The sequence below is a fragment of the Tupaia chinensis genome, unplaced genomic scaffold, assembly GCF_000334495.1.
Source record: "Tupaia chinensis unplaced genomic scaffold, TupChi_1.0 Scaffold138517_1, whole genome shotgun sequence".
In the NCBI taxonomy this organism is placed as follows: domain Eukaryota; kingdom Metazoa; phylum Chordata; class Mammalia; order Scandentia; family Tupaiidae; genus Tupaia; species Tupaia belangeri.
The window spans coordinates 1,887,104-1,908,211 of NW_006198412.1; the positions used below are offsets into that span (position 1 = coordinate 1,887,104).

Below are 21,108 nucleotides of genomic sequence, written 5' to 3' on the forward strand. Positions count from 1 at the left end.
CTTTGGTGAAAACCCCTCCAAAAAAAAAAAAAAAAAAAAGAAAGTATTGCCCTACTTGACTTCTAATTCACTTCTACCTTAAAAACTCTATTTTCTAGCAAAGTAACTGTTTCCATTCTCTTCATTTAGAGAGTAAGCTAAAATTGAACTCAAGTAGTCAAGTCCAAGAGATGGTCATCAACTCCAACACTGACATAGAATGTAGCATCTTGTCCCGGTCCACTGGAAACCTTCACTTAGCCATTATTTGGTACTTTTCTCCTGTTTCTACTAATGCATCCTGGCTGAAGATCTTGGAAATGGACCAAAGTGATGTTGTAAAATATGGGGATGAATTTCACACTCCACGGAGAAAACAAAAATTTCACATGGAGAAAGTTTCTCAAGACGCCTTTCAGCTGCATATTCTGAATGTGGAAGATGGTGATCAGGGGAGATATCACTGTGCTGTAGAGGAATGGCTCTTGTTTACTAATGGCACTTGGTACAAGCTTGGAGAAAAGAAGTCAGGGCTAACGGAATTGAGACTCAAGCCTACAGGTAAGCCGTGTGAGTGCGTTCTCACACATCTCTGTAGGATTGCCATTTTCTCTTGGACGGTTGGTCTCTGAAGTAAAAGTATGGCCTAGAGTCATAGGAATAGTGTTTACCTACAAATAACTGCAGGACTTGGTAACCCACCAGAGAAGAGGAGGTCGCTTAAGGTGAATGGGCTGTGGTTCTTGCAGACCATCGTGTGAGCTCAGATGGGAGCAAGATCCTTTTGATTGGTTTGCTTATCAGTCCAGTAGCCTGGTCTCCACAGAGCCACCCAGGGTATCGTATCTCCAGATCTCTATAATAACAAGCTGTGTCATTCCAGTGGGACTCTACTGTAATTTGGCAGAGAAAGAGTAATACGAAGCATATTTCTCCCACTGTGAACAGAAACTGTACAACCCTATGGGGATGTGTGGAGAAATTGCTTTTCAACATTTGGCTGCCTACACATAAGGCAAATAAGAGTAGTTAACTGTTGGAATGGCTTACTGAGGGAATCTCCTGTTCCTCAGGAGATCTTTAAAAATGTAATGGAAGTTCCATCCATTTATGCTGGTCTCACAGTGCAGCGGCCTAAACGTGGGCAGGGTTGATTAGGTCTCTCTGCATTGGTGCGGTCACCTCCAATCTTGATTAAAATTAAACGAATGTCACAGCTAAGGTTTAGGAGCTGGCCAGGACCCAGCAGCACAATGCAAATAAGTTGATCTAATTTGGTGCTTACAATTCTATTTTCAAGGTAACATCAAAAAATAAGATTGTAATTGAACATTGCTCTGTGGTAGGCAATGAGAATGCAAGGGTAACTAAGGCCCCATTCTTGCCCCTCAGGAGCTCAGGCTTGGCATAACAGGAGCAAAACAGGCCTCTCCTCCTCTCCCTGCTAAATGCACCACTCTTCAGGGAAGGATCCTGTGCCCTTTTTCTTCTTGTTGTCTTCTTTTTTAAGAAATACTTAAACACTGCTCTGGTTTCAGCTACCACCATCATATGATCTCTTGAGTTTTTATGCTTAGCCCCCATCTCCTGAGCTCCAGGCCTCTACACCAGACTGCCTACTGTGCATTTCCACTGGGATGCCCCAGGGCCCTCACACTCACACTCAGCAGTGCCAAAATTGTGTTTATCTTCTCTGCTACCCTACAAGATTCACACTCTGCAGTCCCCATCTGTTTGACTTTGACTGGCATCCCTATCTCCTGGTGTCCAAGCCAAAATCTTCACATACGTGCCCCTCTTAAGGAGGCAGCCACGTCTGAGCTTAAGCCAGTGCTTTCCCGTGTGGAAGTGCCTGCTCGGTGCTGTCAGATCAAGAAATACCTAGACTCAATTTTGAGGTCAGCTCCCAATTTGGGAATATTTGCAACTAATTCAAATTCTTTAAAGTACTGAGGGTGAGGGCCAGCAGGTGATATGGTGGTGAAGGCACTGAACTCCCACATGGCCAGCTCTTGTTTGAATCCTGGACTTGATGGCTTGAAAATCATACCAGGCATGTATGCATGCATGCCCAAAATCCCAGGTGAATGGAGAAGGGATTGCAGTGTGGCCATCTCCTCTGGGGGGTGATTTTTCACTTTCCCTCTCACTGTCTCTCTCTCTCTCCAGAGAGCATGCAGACTCTATGGCTAAAAACAAAAACTTATAAATAAATAAATAAATAAATGAGGGTGTCGAATAACACATATTTATGGTTTGCCAGTTGTATGCACATCCTGGCTTAGGGTGTGAGTTAAGAAGGAGCTCCCAGGAAAAGATAATAAGAAAGAAAGGCGGGTCAGAATTGTATGAGGGAAATTTGAGGAGGTCAAAAGAGGAGAAAATTATAGTAAAAAATAAACTTCTACGCTGAAAACCTCCGAGAGGACAAAAAACACATGAGGGTCTCTTGAGCTGGGAAGCTGGGCCCTGGCCAAGGATAACCATGGGATTGGAAGCCAGATTTCAATAAAACAGGGTGTAATTTGAAACAAGGAAACAGAAACAGGAGCACATAAACTATTATTTCACGTGCTTCTCAATGAAGGAAAGGGGAATAATGACGGCAACTAAAAAGGAGTCCGAGATCAGACCAGCTTCTTTTAAAGATAAATTAATAAATGCATTTGCAGTAGAATTGAAAATTTAATGAACACTATATATTTTTTATTTTGTTCATAACTACTTTGGCTGTCATTTCAAGTCCTCACCTGCTGGTTGGGGGAGGTGAAGGGGGAGGAAAGTAAATATCAAAATCCGTTTAAAGCTTAGTTTCATCCAATAATTTAAATAGTCCTTTGGGTGGTATTCTATCACTCTATCAGAATGTTCAGTCTTGGATAGCCTCCTCCCCCTCTGCCTCTATACTCAACATAATACCTGGGTGTATGGGAGGAGGGTGGTTTGCTAAGAATGAGAAGCAGTGATGGAATGCCCAACTTGATGGGGAATACTGAAAACTTTGACTAGCACCTCTGTGAAGTAGAAGAGGAAGTTAAGCCGCTGACCAGAGGGCCTAGCTGAGGCTGGGTGTATTATATAGTAGGGTCCAGCAGGACAGAGGTAGGGTTAAAGAGGGAAAGTGACTGGTTTGATTCCCAGTGCAGAATGTTCTGGCAAATCTGAAAGGATAGAAATCAAGAAAAAATATTAGAGATGAAGGATTGGGCCATAGTGTAGTGGTTAAGTACTATGTGGGGGGAGCTGGATCCTATATGGCTAACTGTAGTTCAAATCCTGGTCCCGACAGCTTGAAAAACATGCCAAATGTGTGCATGTTCTCTCTTACTCCCCCTCTCCCTCTCTCACTCTGTTCCTCTCTGGTCAAAATTTAAAATAAAATAAAATAAAATTTTAAATAAAAAAATGTTTTTAAAGGAAAGAATATAAGATGGGCTCTCCCAGTGAGAGCTAGATTTTCTTTTTTTGAGAGGTTTTTGCTATAGGGCGTGTGTGCTCACCAGACAGAGAGAGACAGAAAGCGAGAACTCCCCCTCTCCCTCTCTCACTCTGTTCCTCTCTGGTCAAAATTTAAAATAAAATAAAATAAAATTTTAAATAAAAAAATGTTTTTAAAGGAAAGAATATAAGATGGGCTCTCCCAGTGAGAGCTAGATTTTCTTTTTTTGAGAGGTTTTTGCTATAGGGCGTGTGTGCTCACCAGACAGAGAGAGACAGAAAGCGAGAAATCACCCCCCAGGGGGGATGGCCACGCCGCAATCCCTTCTCCTCCATTCTCCTCTCGGGATCTTGGGCACGCACGTACACGCACCCGGCGTGAGTTCTAAGCCACCGGGTCCGGGATGTGAACCACGGTCGACTATGTGGGAATCCAGTGACATAGCCATTACGCTAACTGCTGGTTCCCAGTGAGAGCTAAATTTTTCAGAGGAAGTATGCAATCTGAGTAACTATGTTCTTCTCTAACTTTCTGCCATTTTGTGTTCTAGGAAGTAAGGTCCATGTCTCCGAAGTACACTGGACAGAAAATGCTACCGAGCACAGAGGGGTGGACCTCCGCTGCAGCCTGGAGAGTTCCGGCAGCCCTGCCTCCCTGTACTCTGTGATGTGGTACTGGACCAGAGACACCGCTGGAAGTAAAATGCTGGTGCACCTGCAGCACGATGGCTTGTTGGAGTACAGTGATGAGACACTCAGGAGGCGCCTGCACTGTTACCGTGCGTCCCCGACAGACTTTGTCCTGAGACTTCATTCAGTAGAGATGGAGGATGCCGGAATGTACTGGTGCAGGGTAGCGGAGTGGCAGCTTCAGAGCCACCCAAGCAAGTGGGTCAGCCAAGCATCAGATGAGTCACAGCGCATGGTGCTCACCGTCTTGCCATCAGGTAACTAGAGGCTAAGGAGCCGTGGGCTTGTGGTCAGAATACTTGTCTCCCCTTTGCTGCTTTTCCTCCCAGCTATGTTTTGCTCTTTCAGGCTGAAGATGATTTTTAGATTCCCTAAATGAGATGACTTTGCTATCTCTCTCAATAGTAACTCATTTAGACAAACAAGGTCTACGTGAGGTTTTGGCAAGGACACAAAAATATCAGAAGCATCTGATCTGTTCCACCCTTCCCCTCTCAAACAAAAAAGCTATCAACATTACATCCATTTAAATAACCAGATAATGTGTGAAGCAGACATCTTTACCTCTTGGCTCATTCTCCAGTCTCAGGATGCTGATCCACAGTAAGAGGGAAGAAAAGGTTAGAGAGGTGATGACTTTACATTTCCATCTGATTGAACCTAAACCAGCTACATCTAAATGTTCTCTGAGTCAAAAAAGGGAAACAAAGCAAAACACTTCTTAACAAATAAATGCCAACTTCCTTATCTCTATGTATTCAGCAAACTACCAGGACTTTGACAGCAAAGGTCACTTGGTGTGCCTCTTTTAGTTGTACCTTGAAAGGCATTACAGGAGGAAGGGAGCCTGAAAGGACGGCTCTAGAAAGGGGGCCAGTTACTTGAACATCATTGGCCAAAGAGTGACCCTTCTCTGTGAACGAAGGTCGTCCTACTCTGCTGTGTGCTCACCGTTAGGATGGATGTGGTGCCAGAGACTGTGAAGGATGATGGCAATCCTACAGTGCCAGAGATATAACAGGCATTTACTTACTTATTAGACATTTATTTATTTATTTATTTATTATACTTTAATTTGCTATAGAGCATGTACGCTCACCAGAGAGAGACAGGGAGAGAGAAAGAGAGGCAAAGTGAGAAAGCAAGCCATGAGGTCCAAGACTCGAACCAGCTCCTCTTCTGATGGGAGTCTGGTGCCTTAACCCCCACACCACTGGTCAGCCCCATAATAGGCATTTATTAAGGCAAAAAAAATTTTTTTTCCAGCAAGGCCAGTAAATCAAATGGTGTAGCCAGCTCATTCTCTCAGCCACTTCTTTCTGGTAGGGCCCAAGAGAAGGTGAGAGGTAAACTCTAAGCTAACCTCAACTTAGGAAAGGGCCATTGGAGAAGTAGAGGTGTAGTCAGGGCAAATGGAAATGATGAATAAACATCTCTAAGACACTGACTTGCTTTGCTGACACTCCTTAGAAGGGAAAGACTGTTGTCTAGAATGTAGGGAACTTCTCAAAAGTAGGGATAGCTGCATCTCAGCCCCAGTGAGGCATCTAGAGTGGATGTCAGAGTTTTCTGATGTGTTTCTTGGGGGTTCATCATTATCTTCCCCTGTCAATTCTTTAGCAGAATTTTCCACCAAGGCTTGTTTGGGTTTTTGTGGGGTTTTGTTTGTTTGCTTGTTTGTTTTCCAGTCAGCCTTTCTTTAATTACAACAAGTATAGGAAGTCCCATACTCTTGAGCACATTTCATTCATATTTTCCTGCTATAGTTCATAGGCTCTGTAGATTCAGCAGTTTTTGTAGTAAAATAAATGGATAATAACTACAAAAAGTATATATCTTTTTTTTTTTTTTTTTAGTTTTTTTTGCTATAGGGCGCGTGCACTCACCAGACAGACAGAGAGAGACAGAGAGACAGAAAGCGAGAAATCACCCCCCAGGGGGGATGGCCACGCCGCAATCCCTTCTCCTCCATTCTTCTCTCAGGATCTTGGGCACGCATGCACACACACCTGGCGTGAGTTTAAGCCACCGGGTCCGGGACTCGAACCGCGGTTGACTATGTGGGAGTCCAGCGACATAGCCATTATGCTAACTGCTGGTCCCAAAAAGTATATATCTTTTGATTAAAAATCACATCTCTTCTGCAGTAGATAAGACCTTTCATAGTATATATGTATTTTTAATCTCTGGGAAATCCCTATAAAATGCTACATTTTAAAAAGATGAATTCTGGGAAGGAAACATTAAAAATTGAGTGATCTTTGTATTTTTCCAAATATAAAGGATTTCAGTGTAACTTAAGTGAAGGATTCACGAGGAAATCTTTGTAATGTAGTATTTGGGTTTCTCCACCTGGCTGTTACTTTTTGGTGTTGGGGAGACAGTGTGGGGTGGTGAAAATTCTAAGACCTGGAGTCAGACAAGCCCAGGCTCAAATCACAGCTCTACTATTTACTAGCTCTGAAATCACACCCTGGTGAGTTACTTGACTTCTGTGAGCCTCAAGTTTCTCATAAAACGAAGATCATAATATAAATGTGTGTCGAGTATCTAGTACAGTCCCTGGCACACTGTACGTGCTCAGATGTTACCTCCCTTTCCCTTTATGCCCCCAAAGATTCTGTGCACACACATCCATGCAAGTATTACATACACACAGGTACATACTGTCATGGGTTGCCTGTGGGGATGCATTCTGAGGACTGTGTCATTAGTGACTTCACTGTTGTGTGAACATCATAGAGTCGTGCACAGACCTACATGATCTAGCCTATGACACACCTAGGCTATGTGGCGTGGCCTGTATGCTCCTTATGGGACCATCGTACACATGGCCTGCCATTGACTGAAAGGTCGCTGTGCAGTGCGTGACTGTATATCCGTCCATGTGACAAAATATTAATTTGTTCAATAAATAAATATATGAGGTACTAAATTGGGAGTACTAAATTGTGTATGGCAGAGTCTTTTCCCACAGAGTTTAGAGCCCAGGTGGCACATCAAGTCCAAAACAATGGCCATCATCGAAACAGTATTACTAGGATGCTGTGGGAATAGCAGAAGAGGGGCTGGGGCCAAGGGCTGGATGGGGAGCAAATCTGCAAAGGTTACCCAGAGTATGGGGCCTATAAAAAGGAAGACAATGTTAGGAACAGGAAGGGGTATGTGAGATGACAGTAAGATGTGACACTTCATGTCATGTTCAGAGAACTTCCCACAGTTGGAATGGCAGAACTATGGTCCATGTAGTATAATGGCAAGAGATGAACTAGTGGGATGGGAATCGTGCCCATCTCAGATGTGGTTAGCTTGTGAAGCGAAGGAAGCTAACATGTTTTGAAACATTTGATTCAGGGCCAGCTCGTGGTGTGGAGTTTAAGGCAGCTGGTTCCCACATGGCCAACTGCATGATTCAATTCCCAGACTCTGCAGCTTGAAAAACATGCCAGTCAAGTGTGTGTGCCCAAAGTCCCAAAAGGAAAAAGAGATGGGGAAGAAGGGATTGTGTGTGACCATTTCCCACAGGGGGTGCTTTCTCACTCCCTCACTTTCTGTCTGAAAAAAAAATTTTTTTTTCTTTTTAATTGCCAGAGGGCATGTGCACTCCCCAGGGAGAGAGACAGAGAAAGAAAGTACCTCCCAGTGGGATGTGATCACATCACAGTCCGTTCTCTGTTTTTCCCTCCTGCTGGACTTGGGGCACTCATGTACATGTGCCCAGCATATTTTTCAAGCTGCTGGGGCTGGGATTCAGACCACAGTGGGCCATGTGGAATCTGGCTCCCTTAACCACCAGGCTATGTGGCTGACATGACAGTTATGAGGTGTTACTGAAAAAGCAAGGGTGTGACATCATCAGATTTGTATTTTAGAAAGTTCCACAGGGAGTAGTAATAAACGTGAGTTGAGGCAGGCAGAGTAGGGAGAACTATTTGAATAGTCCTGAGTGAAGACAGTACGTAGTAGGAAGCATAATCCTTCAAGATTTAGATTGTGATTACATGTATGTGGAGGATGAACAGAGTGGGGGGAACCAAGGATTACTATTTGGATTCTAGCACAGGTAAATAATGGGGCTTTTTACCAAACAAGCAAATACATGAGAGGGCTTTGGAAGAGATTAGTTCAATTTTGAATAAGTTGGGATAGAAATAAGCTTAGAATACCTGCGAGTTGTCAAGGAAGATCTAACAGACATTAAGATTTCCAAATGGAATCTTCACCAGAGTTATGGAAGTCATCAATTTATAACTAGCAATGCTGCCCCAGGTGGACCCTTGAAATATTAACACCAGTATACCGTTTATCGTGGGGGTGGAGAGTAAAGGCTTATAAAGGAAACTGAAAGGAGTGGCCAAGAGGTAGGAAGGGAACTGAGATGTGGTGGTATCACAGAAACCAAGGGGTATCAAGAAGAAAGGGAGAGTCAATAGCCTCCACTATCGCAAAGAGGCCCATTAAGATAGGAATTGGAGGAACCAGGAGTTAGCATAATGGCTATGTTGCTGGACTCCCATGTAGTCGATCACAGTTCACGTCCCGGACCCAGTGGCTCAAAACTCGCACCAGGTGTGTGTGGGTGCGTGCCCAAGATCCCAAGAGGAGAATGGAGGAGAAGGGATTGCGGCGTGACCATCCCCCCTGGGGAGTGATTTCTCGCTTTCTGTCTCTCTGTCTCTCTCTGTCTGTCTGGCAAGCGCACGTGCCCTATAGCAAAAACCTCAAAAAAAAAAAAAAGATAGGAATTGGAAAGTATTGGATTTTTTTCCCACTGGATTTAACAACATAGGACAATTATAGAAAAGTAATGGGAGATTTCAGACTGCAGTGGGTCAAGCAGTGCGAAAGGAGATATTTTCAGTATAGATTACTGTTTTAAGAACTTTGATATAAAGGGAGAGATGACAATAGCAAATGGCAAGAGGTAAAGATATTTTCATTTAACTTTTTTGTTTGTTTCGTTTTGGTGATGGTAGGGGTTTGAGCACGTTTACATTACAGAGGAAAAGAGCCAGCAGAAAGAAAGAAGGTCAAGTGTAGGAAATGGCTGGTACAGCTGAGAGGCCATCTTGTCCCTCCCGTGCCACTCTCACTCTTCCCTGCCTTCTTTCCCTGGTCAGCACCTACTAATCTGGCATGTACCAGTTTATGTGCCACTTCCTCAGTGAGTTACCTGGTCTCTTAAATCATCACACTTGCAACTTGTTCCGAATCAGTTGCCACTCTTGGGCTATCCACAGAGGAGGCAGAACCAGTTTACGTGCCACTTCCTCAGTGAGTTACCTTAAATCATCACACTTGCAACTTGTTCCGAATCAGTTGCCACTCTTGGGCTATCCACAGAGGAGGCAGAGACTATGATACATGTCTCCTTCCCAGCATTAGCACAGTGCCCGCCTACAGAAGATTCTCAAATATTTACTGAGTCACCACGTCATTATACTCCTGCTAAGTAGAAGTTCTGCCTGTTAACGAAATCCAGATCAAATACAATTTGCTACCAATTTTCACTTCTCAAATGGTTCCCCCTCCCCACTATTTGGCCATCCCAGTGTGTGTTAGTTATAGGACTTCATAGTAAAACTGTGGAGCATGTATGCAGGTGTAAACAGAAAAGGTGAGACATTTCTTGGGGGAATAGACGTTGCCATTTCTGCTCTATTTCTTCCTTACATGTCTAAGCCACAGCAGGGACTACAGCTACCTAAGTCTTCTTACCTCCCCCTCAGACCTTCAACATACATGTCTTAATCTAGAGAATTTGCCGCAATGAATCAGTAGGCCAGGCTATAGGCTTTCTGGAGACTAGAATACTTGTGGTAGTGTGATACTCATTTCTGTTTTTAAGCTTTTATTGGAGTAAGGGTTTATTTAGAAAGTGGATTCTTGAAGGATGTAAGTGTCCCTACCACACTGCAGTGTCTGGAGAGACCATGCCGTGTATCTATGTTTTCCCAGTGCCTCCGACAGGCCTGAAACATGACTCAACAAATGCCTGATGAAAGAATGAGCAAGCATGTCTTTATTGGCTTGGAACAGGATATTGTCTGAGGCTTACGTATCATGAGGTGCTCTGGTTATGGGGTTACCTTACTCCACTTTTATTTCCTGACAGGAGTCCAAGCTCCCACATGGCTAAAAATGGCATGGCCAGTTATCCAAGTTTCAGACTAGGAATCGGGGGAGGAATTGGTGGCCCTCTATTGTCCCACACCTCTCTTCTTGTGAAGTTAGTATTTCTAAGGTAATAGCAAAAAGGAGTGCTCCCTATACTCTGTCTACCTGTGGGTGGAAGCAAGTTATAAACTAAACCTCATGATGAAGTGTTCTCATTACATTCTTGGCTATATTTTGCAGGTCTTATACTTTGAGCATTGGGCACTTACCCGGACTGATTCAAAATGCCAAACCTTAATGGTTTCGAATGTCACTAATTCTAATCCAGATCTGGGTGAGAGGCAGATGGTGGGAAACAGTGTCTGTGGGAGCCAGAGCAAACACTGCCCTCCCAGGAGATGTAATTTAGAGGCAGTGGAGCTGACAGTTGCTAGCTGTTGGCCAATTCAGCACTGTTAAGAGGCACTTGCCTCCTTTGATGGCAGCCACCTCCCCATTAAGATAGTCAAGCCCTCTGGCAGTCCCTTCATGCCGAAGATTAGTCTCAGTGGCAGAAAAGACAAGCACCAGATTTCTTTCTGCCACCTATGTTCCAACCCCATCCCACCTTCATCACACCATCATCCTAGCAACTGTGATACTTGGTGTCGTGGATTCTCACCTCACTATTCTCTAACTCCAAGGAGTGGAAAAGGAAGCCAGAGCCTCCTGAATAATCATTTGATTCCCAGCCGAATGACTGAAGACAAAGAGCTCAAGATCTAAAGGAGAGATTTCATCTATGGAAGAACATGGCCAAGCTGTGGTCCCTGTGTAAGGACTCAGCAATCTTTGGTCTTGTTCTCTGTCTGGTCTCTTGAAGAGGTTGCTTGTGAATTTCCTAGATTTCTATGTAGTAGTCTAAATAATATTTACTGTTCACTGATTCAACAAATGCTCTAAGCACTTTGTTAAATTTGCTGTAGTATGCTTTATTTTAGGGGTTACATCATTTATCCAGTGTCAGTAATCATCAGTTAGATGGAGGATTTGAACTCAGCTCTCTTTGAAACACAGTAGGTGATCACACTCTTCTCTGCACAAATACCCAAGGCTAGTACTCTTTAATACCTGGATCTATGGCTCCATTCTTTTTCAGCATTGCAATCTATGTCTCCTAACTACATGCCTTCAAATGTACAGACCCGGAGAATAACTGTAGTTGAGCAGGGTCATTTGGGAGAGGGGTCAGGTAGATGTAGAGAGGGAATGGTAAAAAATTCAAAGTCTAGCTTTATCATTGCTCATTCTTTCATATAAAAAAAAAAAAGATGGAGAATACAAATTAGGCTAGAGAAAACAGGCCACTGAACTCCTGACTCTTTGCCGGCTGTGTTCAGATCTGCCAGCCCAATGTTTAGTGATCATCCTTATTTTGTGTACCATGGTGGTAGCCACCCCTAGGTTCCCTTATGTGGAATGCACTCAGGCAATTGATTCATTCATCAGACTCCCCGAAGGCCCAACAAAGAGACGCATAGGATAAAAAGTCCCAGAAGACACAGACTCCACCATCAAGGAGCTTGCAAATTCAGGAGTTGAGCAGATGTTTAGGTTCTTTCTTAATTTTCATCAAAGGGATATCCTTCAACAAGTAAAGTGCATCAGCAAGACCAAAAATAGGTTTCTTGTGGCAGGAGTCTGGTCAAATGATCTCTGACCCTGTTTTCATCTCTGAGAGGATGAATCCTATAGCTTAATCCTTGAAGAAGAAAGTGCTTATATCATTATAATTTTCTAATTAAAGCATTATAATTTCCCAGGGCCAGCAGGTAGCATGGTGGCTAAGGGCACTAGACTCCCACATGGCCGACTATGGTTTGAGTCCCAGACCTGACAGCTTGCTTTCTCACTTTCCCCCATGCTCTCTCTCACTTTGTCCTTCTCTGGTCAAATTAAAATAAATAAACAAATAAATAAATTTGAATAAAATAACTCTTTTTTTAAAAAAAACATTATGATTTCCCAGTAAAACTTCTGGTAGCATGAGATTTTTTAGAGCAACCTTGATGTCAAAAATCAAATCATAAATGCGTGTAGTTGGAAGGCTACATTCAGTAGTTGGTGTCTCTTTATGCATGTGTCTGTGTGTCTTTCTGTTTCAAGAGACTGTAACCCTGGCCCTTTGATGAGTAGCTCAGGATGCTGTTTCCTGAAAGCTGTGTCGCTTGCAGTCCTCTCCACCTTTGCTTCCCTATTTGTGTAACCAGGAACCACGTTGGGGCTGCTTGTGCGTGCTCCACGTGCCTGTCCGCCAATAGTGCGTCCCAGTGGACTGCAGCTGCCGGGTGATCATATGCTTCAGTGTGCCTTTATCGTTAGCCCATGTGGTTGCAGTCAATCTAATTTAACTTGGATCAGCAAAGGGTATGGCGCACACATGCTAGGCACTGTGGGGGATATAGAAATAAATGGGGCTATCAGACAGGCTCAAGGACAGAGTACCAATGAAAGGCAGGGGGTGCTTAGAGGGCCATGAGAGAGGCCTAAACAAAGACTGTGAGCAAGGCATGGGAAAGACAAACGGTGCCTGCGGCGAGGTGGGAGGAGCTGGGAGAGGAAGCCTGTGATCCCAGCAGGGCCAGGAGGACCCAGGGATCAGGTGCAGTGAGCATGTCAAAGGAGCCACATGGAGGATTCCTGGGGAGAGGGGAGCAGGCTGGAGGGCCAGGTTTAGTTAGGTTAGGGAGGAAGGTGCTCCTCTTTGTAGGCGCAGTTGTTTCATAAGGACAGTGCCATGTGTGCGCTTTGGAAGCAGCCAGGGGAATAACTCAGTTAAAAATTCAGGACCGGCAATGCAGTTGAGAACGAGGATTGAATTATAGATATCTTTTCTGAGGAAAGAAGATTAAAGGAGAAGTTTTCTTTTTTGTTTTGTTTTTCATTTTGGCTGTTAGGCTTAAGTAGGTCATTGGATCCTCCCCTGGTGGAGAGTGCTGGGCGAGGAGGAATTGGTTAGAAGACACGGGTTCTGGTGTCCTCCTTACCCCACATTCTGACCCATTCTGATATGTCAATGAAGGGGCCCACTCCTGTGTGGCCCCATTATGTTTACATATATTTGCTTGTAAAAATAAATCCCAGAAGTGTTTATAATTGATTAGTACAAATGAGTCAGAGACTAACTATTCTCTTTATTTTTTTCTCTTCTGTTGCAGAGTCTACATTTCTTTCCTGGATCCGCTCCTCGGCCCCTTTCCTCTATTTTCTGTGCATCTGCCCCTTCATCATGCTCATTCTTCTGCTTATTTCCCTCCTCTGCTTGTACTGGAAGGCCAGGAAGTTGTCCACGCTGAGTTTCAATGCACAGAAAGACAAGGACCTCTGGGTGGACTTGAAAAGGGCTGGAGGCAGGACCACACTCAGGAGGGAAGAGGAAGAGGAAGAGGAATCCTGAGAGGCGCTTGAAGCTCCCTGGAAGGATGTGGACTGTCCAGGATGTGAGCAGCAAATCCTTGTCCTGTCTTTCACTGTGTCTGTGGTCCTGGGCAACATCCCCAGGAATCAGAAGAAATCATTATTGAGCGTGTGTGTGGTGCCAAACACCATGATGTTTCTTTGTGTATCCTCGCATTTCCCCAGGAGCTTGATACCCTCGTTACTGCATTTTATATTTTCCTCTGTTTGGGCAGTGAAGTATCTCCCTCACACAGCCTTGCACAGCCCCAGCTGGGGCTGCCCTCTCCTCTCCATGGTCACTGATTCCCTTGGAAACACTCAGATTCCAGAATGGCCCAGTTGCAGTGACTGTAGGTAATCTTTTCCTCTAGGTAAGCAGTGTGGGAAAGCTGTTGTTTACCTGTATCTGCCTTCCCGAGCAGACGGTCATTTCTTTCAAGAGGAGTCCAATGTCCTTCCTCCATTCAATCAGCAAATGTCCACTCAAGAGAGAGCTGTGTGGGATAGTCCGTGACATGGTGGTTGAAGCCACTAGATCCCACATGTTCGACTGTGTGGTTTACGCCCTGGACCCCGCAGCGTGAGAAACACTCCAGCACATGCCCATGAGTGCCCAAAGTCCTCGAAGGAAGGAGAGATGGAAGAGAAGAGATTGCGGTATGACCATCCCCTGAGGGGGGTGCTTTCTCACTTTCTCTCCCTCTACTGGGGTTGTGCCCTCTGGCCAATTTAAATAAATAAATGCGAGCACTGCATAGTAGTGGGTACTTAATTAATATTGGTTCTTTGACAACATTTTAAAAAAAAAAGAATTTTTAATCTTTTTTTTTTTTTTAACTTATTCTGTAATTGCTGAGGAATACTTGCAAAAAAATTTTGTGCAGCAGTGCTCCAGTCAACCCCCAAGCCTCCACTTCCTCCCACCACCTGAAGATCCATCTGGCTCCTGCCACTTAGCCAATGCCTTATTTCCTGCAGCCAGTCAGCGCTGGGTGGTAGGAAAGGGCAGTGGTAGTTATTTGAAGAACGAGTTCACAGTGCCACCGTCTCCTCTTACTCTTGAGGGGACTGAGAGATTAGGGAAGCCTGATCCAGACCAATTCCTCGGGTTTCCTTTTCCTTGGCCTAGAAAAGTCTGGGTGAAGGAAGACATCAAGGCCTAAGGGTTTCAGCTACTGTCCCCACAGGGCCTGAGGTCCTCTCACCTGTGTTTAGAAAACTGCTCAGGCTCTGTCTTAACTGGAATTGGAAATCAATCAGTGCCACCTAACACCCGAGAAAACACATCTATTTATTGTCTTTGTGACCAACTGGGTTGCTTTAGCACTCGGTAATTTGCATTTCCAAGGAGAGCAATTTATTTTTAATTATTTGATCAGGCGCACACTTCCTCCCCAAACATAATTAGTTCTTTTGCAAAGGGGTTATCGGTGGCTATGAGAACTGCCACTGTAGACCTACTGATTCCTGAAATTCATTCCCTTTATAGCCTCATTTGAAATAGCCCAAATGTTTCCTTAAACATGTCAGCACATTTGTTTCTTCTTTCCCAGGTAAAGGAGCATATTTTTACAGAAAAAAAAAAAAAAGCTGAAATTAAGACATCTTAGATGGTATGTTGACCTCCACCCATCTCAGTTTTTAGAGACCTTTCATTTTAATTGATACTGTTGAAGGAAGGGAAAATTGAATTGAGCCCTAACTGGAGAATCATGGGATAGATTCTATTGCTTCTATTGCTGCCCTTCTGCCTGAAGCGTAGTTGTCCCTAACTCCTCACCTCTCTCTTTGCATAGATACTGCCTTGATGCTGGAACCTGCAAGGATGTCCATTCTAAAGACTAGAAATCACTTGCCACTTGACAAAAAACAACTTTGAAAGATAAGAGTTGGTGAATAAGGAATTTATATTTTAGTGAGGCCAGCACTGGGGAGAGAGTGAGCCAGAGTTCATTACCATATCCTGGATGAGACACAGAACTTATATAGGGCAGGGAGTCAGGGTGAACATGTATCTATAAACAAAGTTATTTATGGTCTTGGGGCAAAATCTTGAAGAGGCCTGACTGTTGTGTCATCATGGGGCCAATCACTGTTTGAAGGGCAATCTTCATTCTGGGCATATAGGGTGGAATGATTGGTTTCTGTTCTCTGCAAGGGGCTTAAGCCCCTTAAACGTAAAGCAGTGATTGACAAGGCAGCAAAAGCAAAATGGAGTTAGTCAAGACAACTCTTAGATGCTATTGTTAAAGCAGTGAAGGTCTAGGTGTGGCTTTGCCATGCTTAAGCTGATAAAATCTTCTTAGCTAGTCATGCAGGGAGAGAGGACAGTGGAATCATTTCACTCCCTATGTCCACAGCCTTATATTTAAAGACTCAACAATTATCGTTAGTTTTTTTTTTTTTTTAGAGGTTTTTGCTATAGGGCGCATGCGCTCGCCAGACACACAGAGAGACAGAAAACAAGAAATCACCCCGCAGGGGGGATGGCCACGCTGCAATCCCTTCTCCTCCATTCTCCTCTCGGGATCTTAGGCACACACGCACACGTGCCCGGCGTGAATTTTTTAAGCCACCGGGTTCGGGACGCAAACCGCGGTCAACTACGTGAGAGTCCAGCAACATAGCCATTACGCTAACTGCTGGCCCCTCATTAGCTTTTATTTTAGATCCATTGTGAGGGAGAAGTTAAAGACTGATTTCCTAAGGGATACTCTTATTAAAGGTGGACTCCAAGACTAAGTATAATACAGGGTCACTTTAGTTCTCCTGTGGTTCAGTTATAGCTTCTCGGCTCTTAACTCCATCACCACTTCTTCATGTTTCAATCCAAAACAGAGATTGTACAAAGAAGACACTCAAAGATCAAACTGTTTCTGCCACAGCAAAGCACAGGAAGCTTTTTGCCCGGGAGCACCTCCTGTGCATCAAGGAGCACCTACTGTGTGTTCAGGCACTGTAGCAGATGCAGGAACCCAGAGGCGACACAGACATGACCTCGACCCTCTGGGGTTGTCGTATCTGGTTTGGACACTGCCTCATTCAAGGGACCTAAAGCATTTTCAGTTTTCTGAGCAGCTACATCACATTATTTGTCCCATAGTGAGTTTTCAAGAAACTAAAACCCCGGTTTTTTTCTTTTCCTTTTGAGCTTCTAGAATAAAATTCATTTTGATCCAATTTAGCAGACACCTTTACATAAAACCTCTTCTCTCTCCAATTATATACGTGCCCATTTTAGTTTTGGTAATTTAATGGAAAGCTTTACTTATTGATACCAACTTTTCCGTTCTATGGCACTACCTAGTTTTACTTTCTGCTTTCTGTGTTATGAATTCTTGGCCACAGGTCGAGCCTTTCTCAGGGACTAGCAAATATCACTGGATGGGCCAAATGGGCCAAAGTATAAGAAACAGTCATTCCCATTCCCTTACGTGCCATGTATGGCTGTTTTCATGACAAAATGGCAGCACTGAGATCATATGACCCACCAAGCTTGAAGTGTTTACTCGCTGGCTCTTTATAGAAAAGGTTTGCCAGCCCCTGTTCTCTTTCCATGGTTAATGTTTTGTTGCTCTTTGCTATGTGTTATGTTCCTGGGAAACTTGATTTGACTAGTTATATCTGTATATGTTATATATCAGATTAATTTAATAAATAATCTTCAACTCTAAGGGTTGACATCTATTTCAAGTTATTCTAAAATTTGACTCCTTCTTATCAGGCTCATACTAGAGATGGGAAGCATATCGCCCCTACAGTATTTACAGGGGTAAGGTAGGTACTCTCGTATTGAGAACCCACTCTGTGTGAGACAAGTTGACAAAGAGATGGTTAAGGCAGGGCCATTCCTTCCACTCTGTTTGGTGTGTTATGGCATGTACAGGAATAATTGCTTTATAGCAGCAGATGAATGCAATGGTAGGAAGTCATTACCTCATAATTTCTTAAATTATATAGGACTTGTTCATCATCGCAGAGTTTCCCAACATCCCCATGCGAGAGGAATTGTTACTCTTATCCTGCAGGTAAGTAATCGAAGCCCAAAGAAGTTGGGATTTATCCAGATGATCCAGCCATATTCAGAAGAGTAAGAGCTTAAATTGAGGTCAGCTGACAAGTCCTGGACTATTTCCACAGTAGACACTCTGCTTAAATCCATTGCTATGGGGAAGTCCGGCGGTAATGATACCCACCTCATGTGGTGGGTGATCAAAGCAGATATTACATGAAGATAATGCTTTAAACCATTTCTGATTATAAATGAATGTCAGTAGAACCCATGTTTTTCCAGGTCTTACCCATTTGTGCACATAAATGAAATCAATAATAATAACCAAAATTATACAAGCTTTTGCCCCAGTAGGCTTACATAGGGTTTTGACCATTTATAGTCTCCTTCACATTCTTCTGAGAATCTCCCAGGATTCTGGTCATATGAGCACCTAAGCAAGTCCATTTCCACTTTTATTTCTGTTGGTTTGTTCCGCTCTGCATCTTTCTGTATGGCTGCGATACTGGATCACATGGGAGGCCAAGCTGGATTCCGTGGAAAACCAGGAAAAGTGCCTCACTCTGCATTACACTCTGTTAGGGGTATGAATCTAAAATTGTTTGGGCCTCTGTCTCTCCAAAAAGTCTCTTATAAAAACAGTACCTTTTCCTTTTGCTCAGTATCTGCTTTTTCCATGGGGTCCAGATATAAGCCACTCTAGGGCCAGGGAGGAAGAGGCTTTATGCTAGCCTCTCCATTCTCTCTTCTCTGCTTCCAGGAACCTCTGTACTAACTTCTTTAGACGCCCCCTTTTTCTCACAGGCAGGTCACACAATTTTGCCGATGGGGAGGCTTCACCACTCACGAGGAAGGTCCCTATAGGCTTACATGGGACTTCTGTTACACTATTTATTTTTACCCTCAATGAAGTCAAGTGCTGTGGGCATTTACTGGATTGTTAGAAAAGTCATGACACATTTTTGCGTAGAAAAAAATGTGTCATGATTTTTCCAACAGCCCAATAGAAATGAAAGAAAGTTTCACAAAGGAGGTATTATTTGAATTGGGCTTTCAAAGTAAGGGAATATTTTGATGGGCAGAAGGAGACTCATGACAAGTACAATACCATAAAACAGTTTGGTTTGACTTAAGGCTCAGCTCTATGCAGTGGAGTGATGAGAGATAAATCTGGAAAGGTAGTTAGAGCAAAATTCTGGGGGCGAGGAGTGTCAGGAGAGCAGATCTTGAGCGTACATGAGAACTTGAACCTTACGTGGTAGACGGTGATGAGCACCGAGTGTTGTTTAGTAGGGAAGGGGCAGCCGTGCTTTGGAGGGTTGGAAAGCAGCAGCACGGATGGTGGATGGGGTTGAGGTGAAGGACGCAGTGGTACCAAGTGAGGTGGAGCAGCCAGCCGGAAAACTATCTTCACTTTTCTAATTGATACAGTGGATAATGTGAGTTTTCTTTTTTTTTTTTTTTGGAGAGATTTTCGCTATAGGGCGCGTGTGCTCGCCAGACAGACAGAGACATAGAGACAGAAAGCGAGAAATCACCCCCCAGGGGGGATGGTCATGCCGCAATCCCTTCTCCTCCATTCTCCTCTCGGGATCTTGGGCATGCACGCACACGCGCCTGGCGTGAGTTTTAAGCCACCGCGTCCGGGACGTGAACCGCGGTTGACTACGTGGGAGTCCAGCGACAGCCATTTCGCTAACTGCTGGTTCCCGATAATGTGAGTATTTTGAATTTAGAGCAAAGTTAATTCAGAAACTTAATATCATGTAAAATGCATAGTGATAGCATTGTATTTGTATTTGTTAGAGACATGCTATTCTTTAAAAAAATTACTTAATTTTGTTATTATTAGTTTTTTAAGAATTATTTTATTTAACTTTATTTATTTATTTATTTTAGTTTGACCAGAGAAAGAGAGAGAGAGAAAGTGAGAAAGCAAGCTGCCAGGTCTGAGACTCAAACCACAGTCGACCATGTGGGAATCCAGTGTCCTTAATCGCCATGCCACCTGCCAGCCTGTTGTTACCATTAATTTTTTATTTGACCAGGGAGAGAAAGGGAGAGAGAAATGAAAGTGAGAAAGCAAGCTTCCAGGTCCAGGACTTGAATCACAATCAGTCAACCATGATAAGTATTTAGTAACCTCATTTTCTACTGATGAGTGTAGAGATAAGTGTTACATCCATTCACTATCTTAACTGGCTTTCCATATATATCTTTGTATAACTTTTACATATAATTTACTTGTTTGGGATTTGGAGTTTCTACCATGCTTCCTTAGAATCCAAGGCTCCTTCTGGAGCAGCTCTGACTGCCAAGTAGAGATATTTTGACTAGAGGCATAATTATCACATTAAACCATTTGCTGAGATTAAAACACACACACACACACACACACACACACACATTGGATTAAGACAGCAATTAAGTTCATATTTTATAAATAACTAGTATATAAAAATACACATTTATTATTCCTTTAAGGTCACAATCACAGGGGCTGGAAAGGGTGTGTGCTTCCACTTTCAATTGCCTTTTTCAATAATAGGATCCTTGATGGACTTATCTCACTCTAGTCCCTTCCTAGTAACCTGTGCTCCAACCACAATGAAACCCCAATATATTGTGGTCGGAGTATAAACTTATTCTAACATGTCATGGAATAGTTTGATAGTTTTTAATAAAACTAAACAGATGGCTTCCCATTGACCTAGCAATTCTATTGCTAAGATTCACCCATGAGAAATTAACGCTTATGTCCACCAAATGACATATGCAAGAATATTCATTGCTTTATTCATCATTGCAAAAAGTGAAAACAACCCCATTGTCCATCAGTAGATGAATGGATAAACTATAGTTTCTATATACAGTAGATTACTAACACAGTAATAAAAATGAACAAAGTACTGGCATTACCAAAAATATGGATGAATCTCATGATAATTGCTGAAGTGAAAAAGGAATGAAGTTCAAGAACCAGAAAAACTAATCTATGGTGACAGACATAAGGATTTCCTCTGACAGGGGAAATATTGACTAGGAGGTAGCATGAACCTCCTGGGGCAACTGAAATGTTGTGTATCTTGATCTAGATGGTGGGTTTGTGAGTGTATACCTACATAAAAAATTTATTGAGTCATCTCCCTAAGATTTGAGTAATTTATGGTATGTAAACAACTTAATAAGATATAATACATAATAATTTAAATAACTTATTGAACATAACTAACTTAAAACTAAGGGTTTTTTTTTTTTAAGTACCTTTCTTTCAAAAACTATTTAAGAATCAAATAGATGACCAACATGGAATGAGGAATTTTATTATACAAAATATAAGATTGTATGTATTCAGCAAGCATTTTTCTGATATTTAATATATGGCAAGACGTATGGTAGGAGATAAGCGTGCAGAAATGATTGACATCCTCCCT

At 43.1% G+C, this 21,108-nt stretch overlaps 1 protein-coding gene across 2 annotated transcripts in view; it reads left to right on the top strand.

Moving 5' to 3' along the window:
* CD101 (CD101 molecule) overlaps positions 1 to 14,445 on the top strand; it is a 38,028-nt gene extending 23,583 nt beyond the window's left edge. Inside the window, exons 7-10 of one of the 2 annotated variants that reach the window (XM_006161392.2) lie at positions 130 to 540; positions 3,969 to 4,364; positions 13,422 to 13,703; positions 14,034 to 14,445. In XM_006161392.2, the coding sequence (XP_006161454.1) occupies positions 130 to 540; positions 3,969 to 4,364; positions 13,422 to 13,660 (1,046 nt within the window). In that variant the 3' untranslated portion in view covers positions 13,661 to 13,703; positions 14,034 to 14,445. Of the gene's footprint in view, positions 1 to 129; positions 541 to 3,968; positions 4,365 to 13,421 lie in introns of both variants that reach the window. The other variant, XM_014592775.2, reaches the window with a different exon arrangement.
* The last annotated feature ends 6,663 nt before the right edge of the window (positions 14,446 to 21,108 follow it).